General features: G+C 52.0%; 1 protein-coding gene across 1 annotated transcript in view; it reads right to left on the reverse strand.

Moving 5' to 3' along the window:
- Window positions 1-9,379, reverse strand: part of COL2A1 (collagen type II alpha 1 chain) — a 54,826-nt gene extending 45,447 nt beyond the window's left edge. The window contains 1 exon segment of the mRNA XM_038752223.1: window positions 9,275-9,379. Coding sequence (XP_038608151.1) covers window positions 9,275-9,371 — 97 coding nt within the window. The 5' untranslated portion in view covers window positions 9,372-9,379.
- Window positions 9,380-12,244: the final 2,865 nt, after the last annotated feature.

Consider the following 12,244-nt stretch of genomic DNA (forward strand, 5'->3'; position numbering starts at 1 on the left):
GGGCTCTTATGTTTGTGTGTATGTGTTTGTTGGGAGGACAGTCCGGCCCGACGCCCCGCGAGATCCCGACTCCCCCACTTGTCTGCTGTGTGACCTTGGGCAAGTCAATCCACTTCTCTGGGCCTCAGTTACGTCATCTCTAAAATGGGGATTAAGACTGTGAGCCCCACGTGGGGGTCTAACCGGATTTGTTGGTATCCACCCCAGCACTTAATACAGTGCTGGCCACTTAACAAATACTATTATTATTATTATTTATGATTATCATCCTCTGGGAAGGGCTGGGCATGTACAGCGTGGCTAGAGAAGCAGCGTGGCTCAGTGGAAAGAGCACGGGCTTTGGAGTCAGAGGTCATGGGTTCGAATCCTGCTCCACCACATGTCTGCTGTGTGACCTTGGGCAAGTCATTTAACTTCTCTGAGCTTCAGTTACCTCATCTGTAAAATGGGGATTAAGACTGTGAGCCCCAACGTGGGACAACTTGATCACCTTGTATCCCCCCCGAGAGCTTAGAACAGTGCTCTGCACATAGTAAGCGCTTAATAAATGCCATTATTATTATTCTCTGAGCCTCACTTACCTCATCTGTAAAATGGGGGTTAAGACTGTGAGCCCCAACGTGGGACAACTTGATCACCTTGTATTCCCCCCCCAGCGCTTAGAACAGTGCTCTGCACATAAGTGCTTAGTAAATACCATTATTATTATTATTATACATGTTTGTACGTATTTATTATTTTATTTATTTATTCATTTTATTTGTACATATTTATTCTATTTATTTTATTTTGTTAATATGTTGTGGGAGGGGGCTGTTGAAGCAGTCCCTGGGATCTGAACCTGCATTCAATAATAATTTAATAATAATAATAATATCTTTTAGACTGTGAGCCCACTGTTGGGTAGGGACCGTCTCTATATGTTGCCAACTTGTACTTCCCAAGCGCTTAGTACAGTGCTCTGCACACAGTAAGCGCTCAATAACTACGATTGATTGATTGATTGATTAATAATTATTATTATTAGGAGGCAATCCCAAACTGAGCCCCCTCCTTCCTCTCCCCTTCCCCATCCCCCCGCCTTACCTCCTTCCCCTCCCCACAGCACCTGTATATATGTATATATGTTTGTACGTATTTATTACTCTATTTATTTTATTTGTACATATTTATTCTATTTATTTTATTTTGTGAATATGTTTTCTTTTGTTCTCTGTCTCCCCCTCCTAGACTGTGAGCCCGCTGTTGGGTAGGGACCGTCTCTAGATGTTGCCAACTTGGACTTCCCAAGCACTTAGTACAGTGCTCTGCACACAGTAAGCGCTCAATAGATACAATTGAATGAATGAATAGGGAGGTGTTCTGGGGACAGTTAGATGGGGATGATTCTATTTATTTTATTTTGTTAGTATGTTTGGTTTTGTTCTCTGTCTCCCCCTTTTAGCCTGTGAGCCCACTGTTGGGTAGGGATTGTCTCTATATGTTGCCAATTTGTACTTCCCAAGCGCTTAGTACAGTGCTCTGCACATAGTAAGCGCTCAATAAATACAATTGATGATGATGATGATGATGATGGGGAGGATGTTGAGGACAGAATCTAATAAAGCAGCCTGGAAGGTAGGTGGGTGGGGGCTGTCGAAGCAGTCCCTGGGGTCTGAAACCTGCGCTCTGCACACAGTAAGCGCTCAATAAATACGATTGATTGATTGATTGATTCAATAATAATAATAATTAAGAGGTCTTCGAGCTGAAACCTGCATTCCAGTCGAGCCAGGACGGCGTTGGGGGGGGGGGGGGGGGGAAGGTGTCAGATGCCGAGGAGGGGAGGGGGCTGCGGGAGGGTAAATCAGGCTCCTTGTTGAGGGAGAGAAACTTTTCAAAGCGTCCAAAGAACCTGCGCAGGCCTTCACGCCCCTGGGGAGACGTGGGGAAAATACGGTCGGGGGGAGAGGAGGGGGTGTTGTGTGTGTCTGTGTGTGTCTGTGTGTGTATGTGGGGAGGGGGCTAAGAGGGGAGGGGGTCCATGGGCTTAAATTCCCACTCCCGCCGGGGCTGGTGACGAGATGGCGGACAAAGCGTGGCTCTAGGGTTACCCTAATGCCCGCAGCCCGGATGAGCGGCCTCTTTGTGGGAGTCCCCTCCAGCAGTCCCCCCCTTCGGGGGCGGGGGCTGGGGGTGGGGTGGGGGGTCTGGGGTCCCCCGGCGGCCCCCGCCATGAATGGGCCCTTTTCTGGAGCGCACACAGAGCGCGATTCACCGGGCCCCGCCAGGCCCAGGCTCCGGCCAGCCGGGCCGCCCCTCCGGCCCATCTGGAAAACCAGGCTGCCAATCTCCCCAACGCAAACAAACCCGCACAAAGGGGGATTGAGGGCTCGCCTTCTCCCCGCCGGACCCCAGACCGCTGACGAGGAGGGGGGCCCCCACCCATCCACCCCCTCTTTTTCCCCAGGACTCCGGTGCCTTCGAGGAAAGAGGAGGTGGAAACCCCGGGATGGAGGGTTTTGCGGCCTGCAGGCTCCCCCTCCTCTTTTTTCCCCTCCCCACCGCCGCCTGAGGTCTCCAGGCCTAATGCATTCATTCAATCATATTTATTGAGCGCTTACTGTGTGCAGAGCACTGTGCTCAACGCTTGGGAAGTCCAAGTTGGCAACATATAGAGACGGTCCCTACCCAACAGTGGGCTCACAGTCTAAAAGGGGGAGACAGACAACAAAACAAATCAAGTAAATAGCCCCCCCGCCCATGCTCTAATGACCCAGTTTGGCCCTCTGGGCCTGCTCATTCATTCAATCATATTTATTGAGCGCTTACTGTGTGCAGAGCACTGTGCTAAGCGCTTGGGAAGTACTAGTCGGCAACATATAGAGAGACGGTCCCTACACAATGAAGGGCTCACAGTCTAAAAGGGGGAGACAGACAACAAAACAAAACAAGTAAATAGCCCCCCACCCAAGCTCTAATGGCCCAGTTTGGCCCTCTGGACCCGCTCATTCATTCATTCATTCATTCAATCTTATTTATTGAGCACTTACTGTGTGCAGAGCACTGTATTAAGCACTTGGGAAGTACAAGTTGGCAACAGCCAGCTGGGAAAGGGGGTGGGGGGCGACCCGGGAGCTGGGAGGGAGAGAGGAGGGCAGATTTTTTGAGACCCCCCCACACTGAGAGCTCACCTCCTCCAGGAGGCCATTCCAGACTGAACCCCCTTTTTCCTCTCCTCCTCCCCATCCCTACCCCCTTCCACTCCCCATGGCGCTTGTATATATTTGTACAGAATCATTACTCTATTTTACTGGTACATATTTACTACGTATATATGTTTGTACGTATTTATTACTCTATTTATTTTATTTGTACATATTTATTCTATTTATTTTATTTTGTTAATATGTTTTGTTTTGTTCTCTGTCTCCCCCTTCTAGACTGTGAACCCACTGTTGAGTAGGGACTGTCTCTATATGTTGCCAACTTGTACTTCCCAAGCGCTTAGCTTAGTACAGTGCTCTGCACACAGTAAGCGCTCAATAAATACAATTGAGTGAATGAATGAATACTACCCGATTTATTTTGTTAATGATGTGCATAGAGCTGTAATTCTATTTATTCTGACAGTTCTGACACCTGTCTAAATGTTTTGTTTTGCCGTCTGTCTCCCCCTTCTAGACTGTGAGCCCATTGTTGGGTAGGGGCCGTCTCTGTTGCTGATTTGGACTTCCCAAGCGCTTAGTACAGTGCTCTGCACACAGGGAGCGCTCAATCAATACGACTGAATGAATGAATGAATACACACACACACACACTCACTCCAGTGCTCTGCTCCCAGTCAGTGCTCTATAAATATGATTGAATGAATGAATACACACACACACTCACTCCAGTGCTCTGCACCCAGTCATTGCTCAATCGATACGATTGAATGAATGAATACACACACTCACTCTAGTGCTCTGCACCCAGTCAGCTCTCAATCAATACGATTGAATGAATGAATACACACACACACTCACTCCAGTGCTCTGCACCCAGTCAGCGCTCAATAAATACGATTGAATGAATGAATACACACATACTCACTCCAGTGCTCTGCACCCAATCAGCGCTCAATCAATACGATTGAATGAATGAATACACACACACACTCACTCCAGGGCTCTGCACCCAGTCAGTGCTCAATCAATACGATTGAATGAATCAATATACACACACACTCACTTCAGTGCTCTGCACCCAGTAAGTGCTCAATAAATACGATTGAATGAATGAATACACACACACACTCACTCCAGTGCTCTGCACCCAGCCAGCGCTCAATAAATACCATTGAATGAATGAATATACACACACACTCACTCCAGTGCTCTGCACCCAGTAAGTGCTCAATAAATACGATTGAATGAATGAATACACACACACACTCACTCCAGTGCTGTGCACCAAGTCAGTGCTCAATAAATACGATTGAATGAATGAATACACACATACTCACTCCAGTGCTCGGCACCCAGTCAGCGCTCAATCAATACGATTGAATGAATGAATACACACACACACACTCCAGTGCTCTGCACCCAGTCAGCGCTCAATCGATATGATTGAATGAATGAATACACACTCACACTCACTCCAGTGCTCTGCACCCAGTAAGCACTCAATAAATACGATTAAATGAATGAATACACATACACTCACTCCAGTGCTCTGCACCCAGTCAGTGCTCAATAAATACCATTGAATGAATGAATATACACACACACTCACTCCAGTGCTCTGCACCCAGTAAGTGCTCAATAAATACGATTGAATGAATGAATACACACACACACACTCACTTCAGTGCTCTGCACCCAGTCAGCGCTCAATCAATACGACTGAATGAATGAATGCACACACACACTCACACACAAACCACACACCTGGTGTGCCCAGGGCAGAGGCGGCAGCTGAACCAAGTTTCCCGGCTCCGCGACCCCTGACTAATCACCCCAGCCTTTAGGGCCTTTTCGGCTGGGGAGGGGGCAGGCCTTATCTCCAGACTTGGACCAAACTCTAAGAATCTGCAGGAGCCGCCTCCCGGGGCTCAGACACTTTTGTGGAAATGTTTTTTTGGGAATTGCTTAGTCCAGTGCTCTGCACACAGTAAGCGCTCAATAAATACGATTGAATAAATGAATGAATGAATTGGCAGCCCCGGCTCCTGCCTCCACAACACACCACACAAACACCCCCCACATACACACACACACACACACACACACACACGTGAGCCCGTTGTTAGGTAGGGACCGTCTCTATATGTTGCCAACTTGTACTTCCCAAGTGCTTAGTACAGTGCTCTGCACATAGTAAGCACTCAATAAATACGATTGAATGAATGAATGAATATCTGTCGCCCACTTGTACTTCCCAAGCGCTTAGTCCAGTGCTCTGCACACAGGAAGCGCTCAATAAATACGACTGAATGAATGAATACAGACGCAAACACCCCCCACTCACACACGTAGACACACACACACACGTGCTCAGCGCTTAGAACAGTGCTTTGCACATAGTAAGCGCTCAAGTCCAGTGCTCTGCACACAGTAAGCGCTCAATAAATACGATTGAACGAATGAATACACATACAAACACCCCCCACATACACACACGTAGACACACAAACACACATGCGCTCACAGAAATACATCCAGTGCTTAGAACAGTGCTCAGCGCTTCGAACAGTGCTTTGCACATAGTAAGCGCTCAAGTCCAGTGCTCTGCACACAGTAAGCGCTCAATAAATACGACTGACTGAATGAATACAAACACCCCCCCCACACACATACACACACGTAGACACACAAACACACACGCGCGCACGGAAATACATCCAGCGCTTAGAACAGTGCTCAGCGCTCAGAACAGTGCTTTGCACATAGTAAAGCGCTCAAGTCCAGCGCTCTGCACACAGTAAGCGCTCAATAAATACGATTGAATGAATGAATGCCTTCATTATAAATGCCATCATTACATTTGGTTTTGTTCTCTGTCTCCCCCTTCTAGACTGTGAGCCCGCCGTTGGGTAGGGACTGTCTCTATGTGTTGCCAAGCGCTTAGTACAGTGCTCCGCACACAGTAAGCGCTCAATAAATACGATTGATTGATTGATTGATTGATTGATCGATTACATACGGGCCTGTAAACACTCAACACCCTCAAACGTGCACCCACAAACACATGTGCAAACGTTCATGTGCGTACCCCACTGCACAAGCGTGCACACAAAAGACCCTCAGTGACCCACGTGCACACGCACATACCCTCCCCCTCTCCCCCCCCCCCCATTACCCATATAGGAATAATGACTTTGGGCAAGTCACTTCACTTCTCTAGGCCTCAGTTCCCTCATCTGGAAAATGGGGATGAAGACTGGGAGCCCCCCGTGGGGCAACCTGATTACCTTGGATCTACCCCAGCGCTCTGAACAGTGCTTTGCACATAGGGCTTAACAAATACCAACATTATTATTATTATATTATTATTATTATTATTATTATTACCCAGATTGCAGGCCCCCCACCCCCCATCCCGGCCCACGAGCACGCGGCTCCGCCCCATCCCCAAACACACTCTCACGGGAACGCGCACCGGGCTGGTGTATCGACTTCCCAAATGCACAAAAGTGTCTCTTTGTCTGGAATTGCGGGGAGAGGAGAGGAGGGGGAGGGAGGGAGCGCTATTTTGGGGTTGGGGGCTGGGAGCCGATTGACTGGCCCTGGAATGCGCCCTTTCCCTTCAGGTGGCCTCTTTGGAGACGTTTTTCCCAGAGAGACCCAAGGGAAGAGGAGCTGCCTCTGGGGCGGGGGGCGAAGGGGGAGAACTGGGGGTCGGTCGTTGGGGTTCTGGGAGACCCCAGGGGTCTCCTGCAGCCCCTCGGAGGGGCTGGATGGAGGGGGGGAAGAGAGGAGCCTGGGGGGAGAAAGGGGAAGGAAAGGGAGGAGCAGGCTCCATCTCCAAAGTTTTTCTAGGAAACTTCTGCCTGACAACTTCAGTTCCCTCCCCCCTCCATCCCTAGGAGGGCTTCTGGCTACTGCAGCAAGACAGACCCGAGACCCCCAAATTCCCTACACCCAAACCCACACCCATAAATTGGCATAAGGGATAAAAAGGGTCGTTGGATCTTTCCTGACCAGAAGCACGGGTGGTGGTGGGCCTGTGGATCTGCCTCACGCCTTGGCCTGATTGTGTGGTGGGAATGTACGTCCCTGGGGGTCCTGGGGGGCCTATGTGGTGTTTGTGCCTGGAGGATAGGCCAGTCTGGGCGTGTGGGAGGTGTGTGTCTGCTTCTGGGGGTCGGGGGGCTTCTGAGAGATGCGTGTCTGAGTGTGTGGGTCCGAGAGTTGCGTGGCTGGGTGCCTGGCTGAGAGACGTGTGGGTCTGTCTCTGTGTGTGTGTCCGAGATGAGCGTCTATCTGTGTGTGTCTCTGGGAGATGAGTGAGGACGAGAGATGCGTGTCCCCTTGTGGGTGTGTGGGTGTCTGAGAGATGCGTGGGTCTGTTTCTGTGAGTGTGTGTGTATGTGTGTCTGGGAGAGGCGTGTCTGTGTGAGAGAGGTGCGTGGGTCTGCCTCTGGGTGTGTGTGTGTCTCTGGGGGATGTGTGTCCGTCTCTGTGTGTGTGTGTGTGAGAGAGATGTGTGTCCCTGTGTGTGTGTGTGTGTGTGTGTCTGAGAAATGCGTGTGCTGTCTCTATGTGCGTGTATGTGTCTGGGAGATGTTTGTCCATCTATGACTTCGTGTGAGGGAGGTCTGTCTGGGTGTGCGTGTCTGAGAGATGCCCCTCTGTGGATGCGTGTGTCTGTCTCTGGGTGTTTGTGTGTGTCTCTGGGGGATGCAGGTTCATCTCTGTGTGCGCGAGAGATGCGTGTCCCTGTGTGTGTGTGTCTGTCTCTATATGTGTGTGTGTCTGGGAGATGCTTATCTCTCTATGTGTGTGAGCGAGGCCTGTCTGGGGGTGTTTGTCTGAGAGATACCTCTCTGTGGATGTGTGTGTCTGTCTCTGGGTGTTTGTGTGTGTGTGTCTCTGGGTGATGCGTGTCCGTCTCTGGGTGTGTGAGAGATGTGTGTCCCTGTGCCTGTGCCTGTCTCTATGTGTGTGTGTGTGTGTGTGTGTGTCTGGAAGATGCTTATCTGTCTATGACTTTGTGTGAGCGAGGCCTGTTCGGGTGTGCATGTCTGAGAGATTCATCTCTGTGGATGCGTGTGTCTATCTCTGGGTGTCTGTGTGTGTGTCTCTGGGGGCTGTGTGTCTGTCTCTGTGTGTGTGTGTCTATCTCTATGTGTTTGTGGGGGTCTGGGAGATGCTTCTCCGTCTATATGTGAGAGGAGGCCTGTCCTGGCGTGCGTGTCTGAGAAATGCCTCTCTGTGTTTGTGTAGGTGTCTCTGGAGGCTGTGTGTCCGTCTCTGTGTATGTGTGTCTGTCTCTATGTGTCTGTGGGGGTCTGGGAGATGCTTCTCCATCTATGTGTGAGAGGAGGCCTGTCCTGGCGTGCGTGTCTGAGAGATGCCTCTGTGTGCTTGTGTGTGTGTCTGTGAAGTGGCAAGCCTTCCTCAGGGCTGCGGCTCCGAGAAGCCCTCCGGGACCAGCCAAGAGGAGCCCCCGGCCAGGGTCCGCCGGGGTCCCCAGCCCCCTCCCTCCCCGTCTCTATATGTTGCCAACTTGGACTTCCCAAGCGCTTAGTACAGTGCTCTGCACACAGTAAGCACTCAATAAATGCGATTGAATGAATGAATGAATAAATACGATTGAAAGAATGAATAATTGCTAAATTTCAGGCATCTCTCTTCTGCTTCTCTGCTGCTTATTAGACCCGGGCTTTGGGTCAGAGGTCATGGGTTCAAACCCTGCCTCTGCCACTTGTCAGCTGGGTGACTTTGGGCCTTGAGCCCACTTTTTAGACTGTGAGCCCACTGGTGGGTAGGGACTGTCTCTATATGTTGCCAACTTGGACTTCCCAAGCGCTTAGTCCAGTGCTCTGCACACAGTAAGCGCTCAATAAATACGATTGATTGGCTGATTGATTTAACTTCTGTGGGCCCCAGTTCCCTCATCTGGAAAATGGGGGTGAAAACTGTGAGCCCCCCCCCCCGTGGGACAGCCTGATCTCCTTGTCACCTCCCCAGCGCTTACAGCAGTGCTTTGCACAGAGTAAGCGTTTAATAAATGCCATTATTATTATTATTATTATTATTATCCAGGGGTCCGGTGGGGGGGGGGGGGGCGAGGAGGGGGGACTTACGGCTTCCTTGGTCCTGAGCTTGGACGGTGGCGACGAGGAGCAGCGCCTGGGCGACCGCCAGGAACAGTAGAGGCCGGAGGGCCCCGAGGGGGACCATGGCTTTCGGGCCGGACCCGACGGGACCCGGCCGGCCGCAGGGAAGGGAAGGGAAGGGAAAAGGGAAGGGATGGAGGGAAGGGAAGGGATGGAGGGAGCGGTGCGGACCCCCGGGGAGGGCGGAGGGCCGACGGACGGCGGATGGAGGGGACTCGGAGGGACGGGACCCCGGCGTCCCCAGCCTCTCTCTGCGCCCTCCCCGGCTGCCGCGCCCGTTATATGCCGCGCCGGACCCTCGCCCGCGCCCCCCACCACCTGCCCCCCGAGCCCGGGCCCGCCCCCTCCTCCCCCTCCTCCTCCTCCTCCTCCTCCTCCTCCTCCCTCCATCCACCCATCCAACCGTATTGAGTCAGCCCTGCCCGGCTGCAGAGCACCGGACTAATAATATCATAATAATGATGGCATTTATGAAGCGCTTACTATGTGCCAAGCACCGTCCTAAGCGCTGGGGAGGATGCAAGGTGATCGGGTTGGCGCTCATCATCATCATCATCATCATCAATCGTATTTACTATGTGCAGAGCACTGTACTAAGCGCTTGGGAAGTCCAAATTGGCAACATATAGAGACAGGCCCTACCCAACAGTGGGCTCACAGTCTAAAAGGGGGCTTCATCCGAGGCCCGGAGAAGTGAAGTGACTTAATAACGAAGCCGTTTATTAAGCATTTACTACGTGCAAAGCACTGTTCTAAGCGCTGGGGAGGATGCAAGGTGATCGGGTTGGCGCTCACGGGCTTCATCCGAGGCCCGGAGAAGTGAAGTGACTTAATAATGATGCCGTTTATTAAGTACTTACTACGTGCCAAGCACTGTTCTAAGCGCTGGGGAGGATGCAAGGTGATCGGGTTGGCGCTCACGGGCTTCATCCGAGGCCCGGAGAAGTGAAGTGACTTAATAACGATGCCGTTTATTAAGCACTTACTACGTGCAAAGCACTGTTCTAAGCGCTGGGGAGGATGCAAGGTGATCGGGTTGGCGCTCACAGTCTTCATCCCCATTTTCCAGAGGGGCCCGGAGAAGTGAAGTGACTTAATAATGATGCCATTTATTAAGAACTTGCTACGTGCAAAGCAGTGTTCTAAGCGCTGGGGAGGTTACAAAGTGATCGGGTTGTCCCTCGGGGGTGCTCACAGTCTTCTTCATCCCCACTGAGGCCCAGAGAAGTGAAGTGACTTGCCCAAAGTCACCCAGCTGACAAGTGGCGGAGCCGGGATTAGAACCCATGACCTCTGACTCCAAAGCCCGGGCTCTTTCCACCGAGCCACGGGCGCTTGGGAGAGTCCCAGTCGGCAACGGAGACGGCCCCTCCTCAACAACGGGCCCCCAGTCTAGAAAGGGGGACACACAGACAACGACACAAAGCAAGTAGACGGGCCTCGACACCATCAGAATAAATAGAATTATAGCTACAGACACAGTGAGCCCACTGTTGGGTAGGGACCGTCTCTATATGTTGCCAACTTGGACTTCCCAAGCGCTTAGTACAGTGCTCTGCACATAGTAGGCGCTCAATAAATACGATTGAATGAATGAATCTGTCTCCCCCTTCTAGCCTGGGAGCCCGTTGAGGGGTAGGGACAGTCTCTATATGTTGCCAACTTGTGCTTCCCAAGCGCTTAGTCCAGTGCTCTGCACACAGTAGGCGCTCAATAAATACGATTGAATGAATGAATCTGTCTCCCCCTTCTAGCCTGGGGGCCCGTTGAGGGGTAGGGACCGTCTCTATATGTTGCCGACTTGTACTTCCCAAGCGCTTAGTCCAGTGCTGTGCACACAGTAAGCGCTCAATAAATACGATTGAATGAATGAATCTGTCTCCCCCTTCTAGCCTGGGAGCCCGCTGAGGGGTAGGGACCGTCTCTATATGTTGCCAACTTGGACTTCCCAGGCGCTTAGTCCAGTGCTCTGCCCACAGTAGGCGCTCAATAAAGACGACTGAACGAGTGAATGAATCGTTAATAAAATAGAGTCGTCCATATGTACAAATAGACACAAGCGCTGTGGGGCGGGGGTAGAGGAGGGGAAGGGGGGCGATGGGGAGGAGGACAGGGAAAAGGGGATCAGTGTGGGAAGGCCTCCCGGAGGAGGTGAGGTCTCAGGAGGGGTTTGAAGGGAGGAAGAGAGCAGTTCCCTCCGCCTCTCCAGCCCCTCGGTCCCCCGGGCCTCCTGCCAATCCCGGGCCGGGGGTGGGGGGCATCCCCTATCCCTGGGCCTCCTCTTCCCGAAACGCCCCTTCCCCTTGTCCCAATCTTCCCCATCCCTCCCTCCCCCAGCCCCCCGCTTCCCCAGCCCCGCAGGACCAGGCCGGACCCCCTCGATCCCCCCCTATCCTCCTTCCCCAGCCCCCCTCGATCCCCCCTCTCCTTCCCCAGACCCCCTCGATCCCCCCACTCCTTCCCCAGACCCCCTCGATCCCCCCCCCCCCCCAGCTCCTCCTTCCCCAGACCCACGCAAAGCCTGGAAAGATGATGAGGGAAAACCAGGAAAACCGTTCAGGCGAAAGTCCGAGCGGGATTCGGGCGGGATTTTTAGACTGTGAGCCCACTGTTAGGTAGGGACTGTCTCTATATGTTGCCAACTTGGACTTCCCAAGCGCTTAGTACAGTGCTCTGCACACAGTAAGCGCTCAATAAATGCGATCGATTGACTGATTCGGGATTGTCCGGGTTCCCTCCTCCTCGCCCCTGGCAGGACCTCATCGTTTTTCGAAAACGTGCCTCTGGGCACCTCTCCCTTCTCCCCACATTTCATTCAGTCATTCAGTCGTATTGATTGAGCGCTTACTGTGTGCAGAGCACTGTACTAAGCGCTTGGAAAGTCCAAGTTGGCAACATAGAGGACGGTCCCTACCCAACAGCGGGCTCACAGGCTCG

This window comes from Tachyglossus aculeatus, chromosome 10, assembly GCF_015852505.1.
Source record: "Tachyglossus aculeatus isolate mTacAcu1 chromosome 10, mTacAcu1.pri, whole genome shotgun sequence".
Lineage (NCBI taxonomy): Eukaryota > Metazoa > Chordata > Mammalia > Monotremata > Tachyglossidae > Tachyglossus > Tachyglossus aculeatus.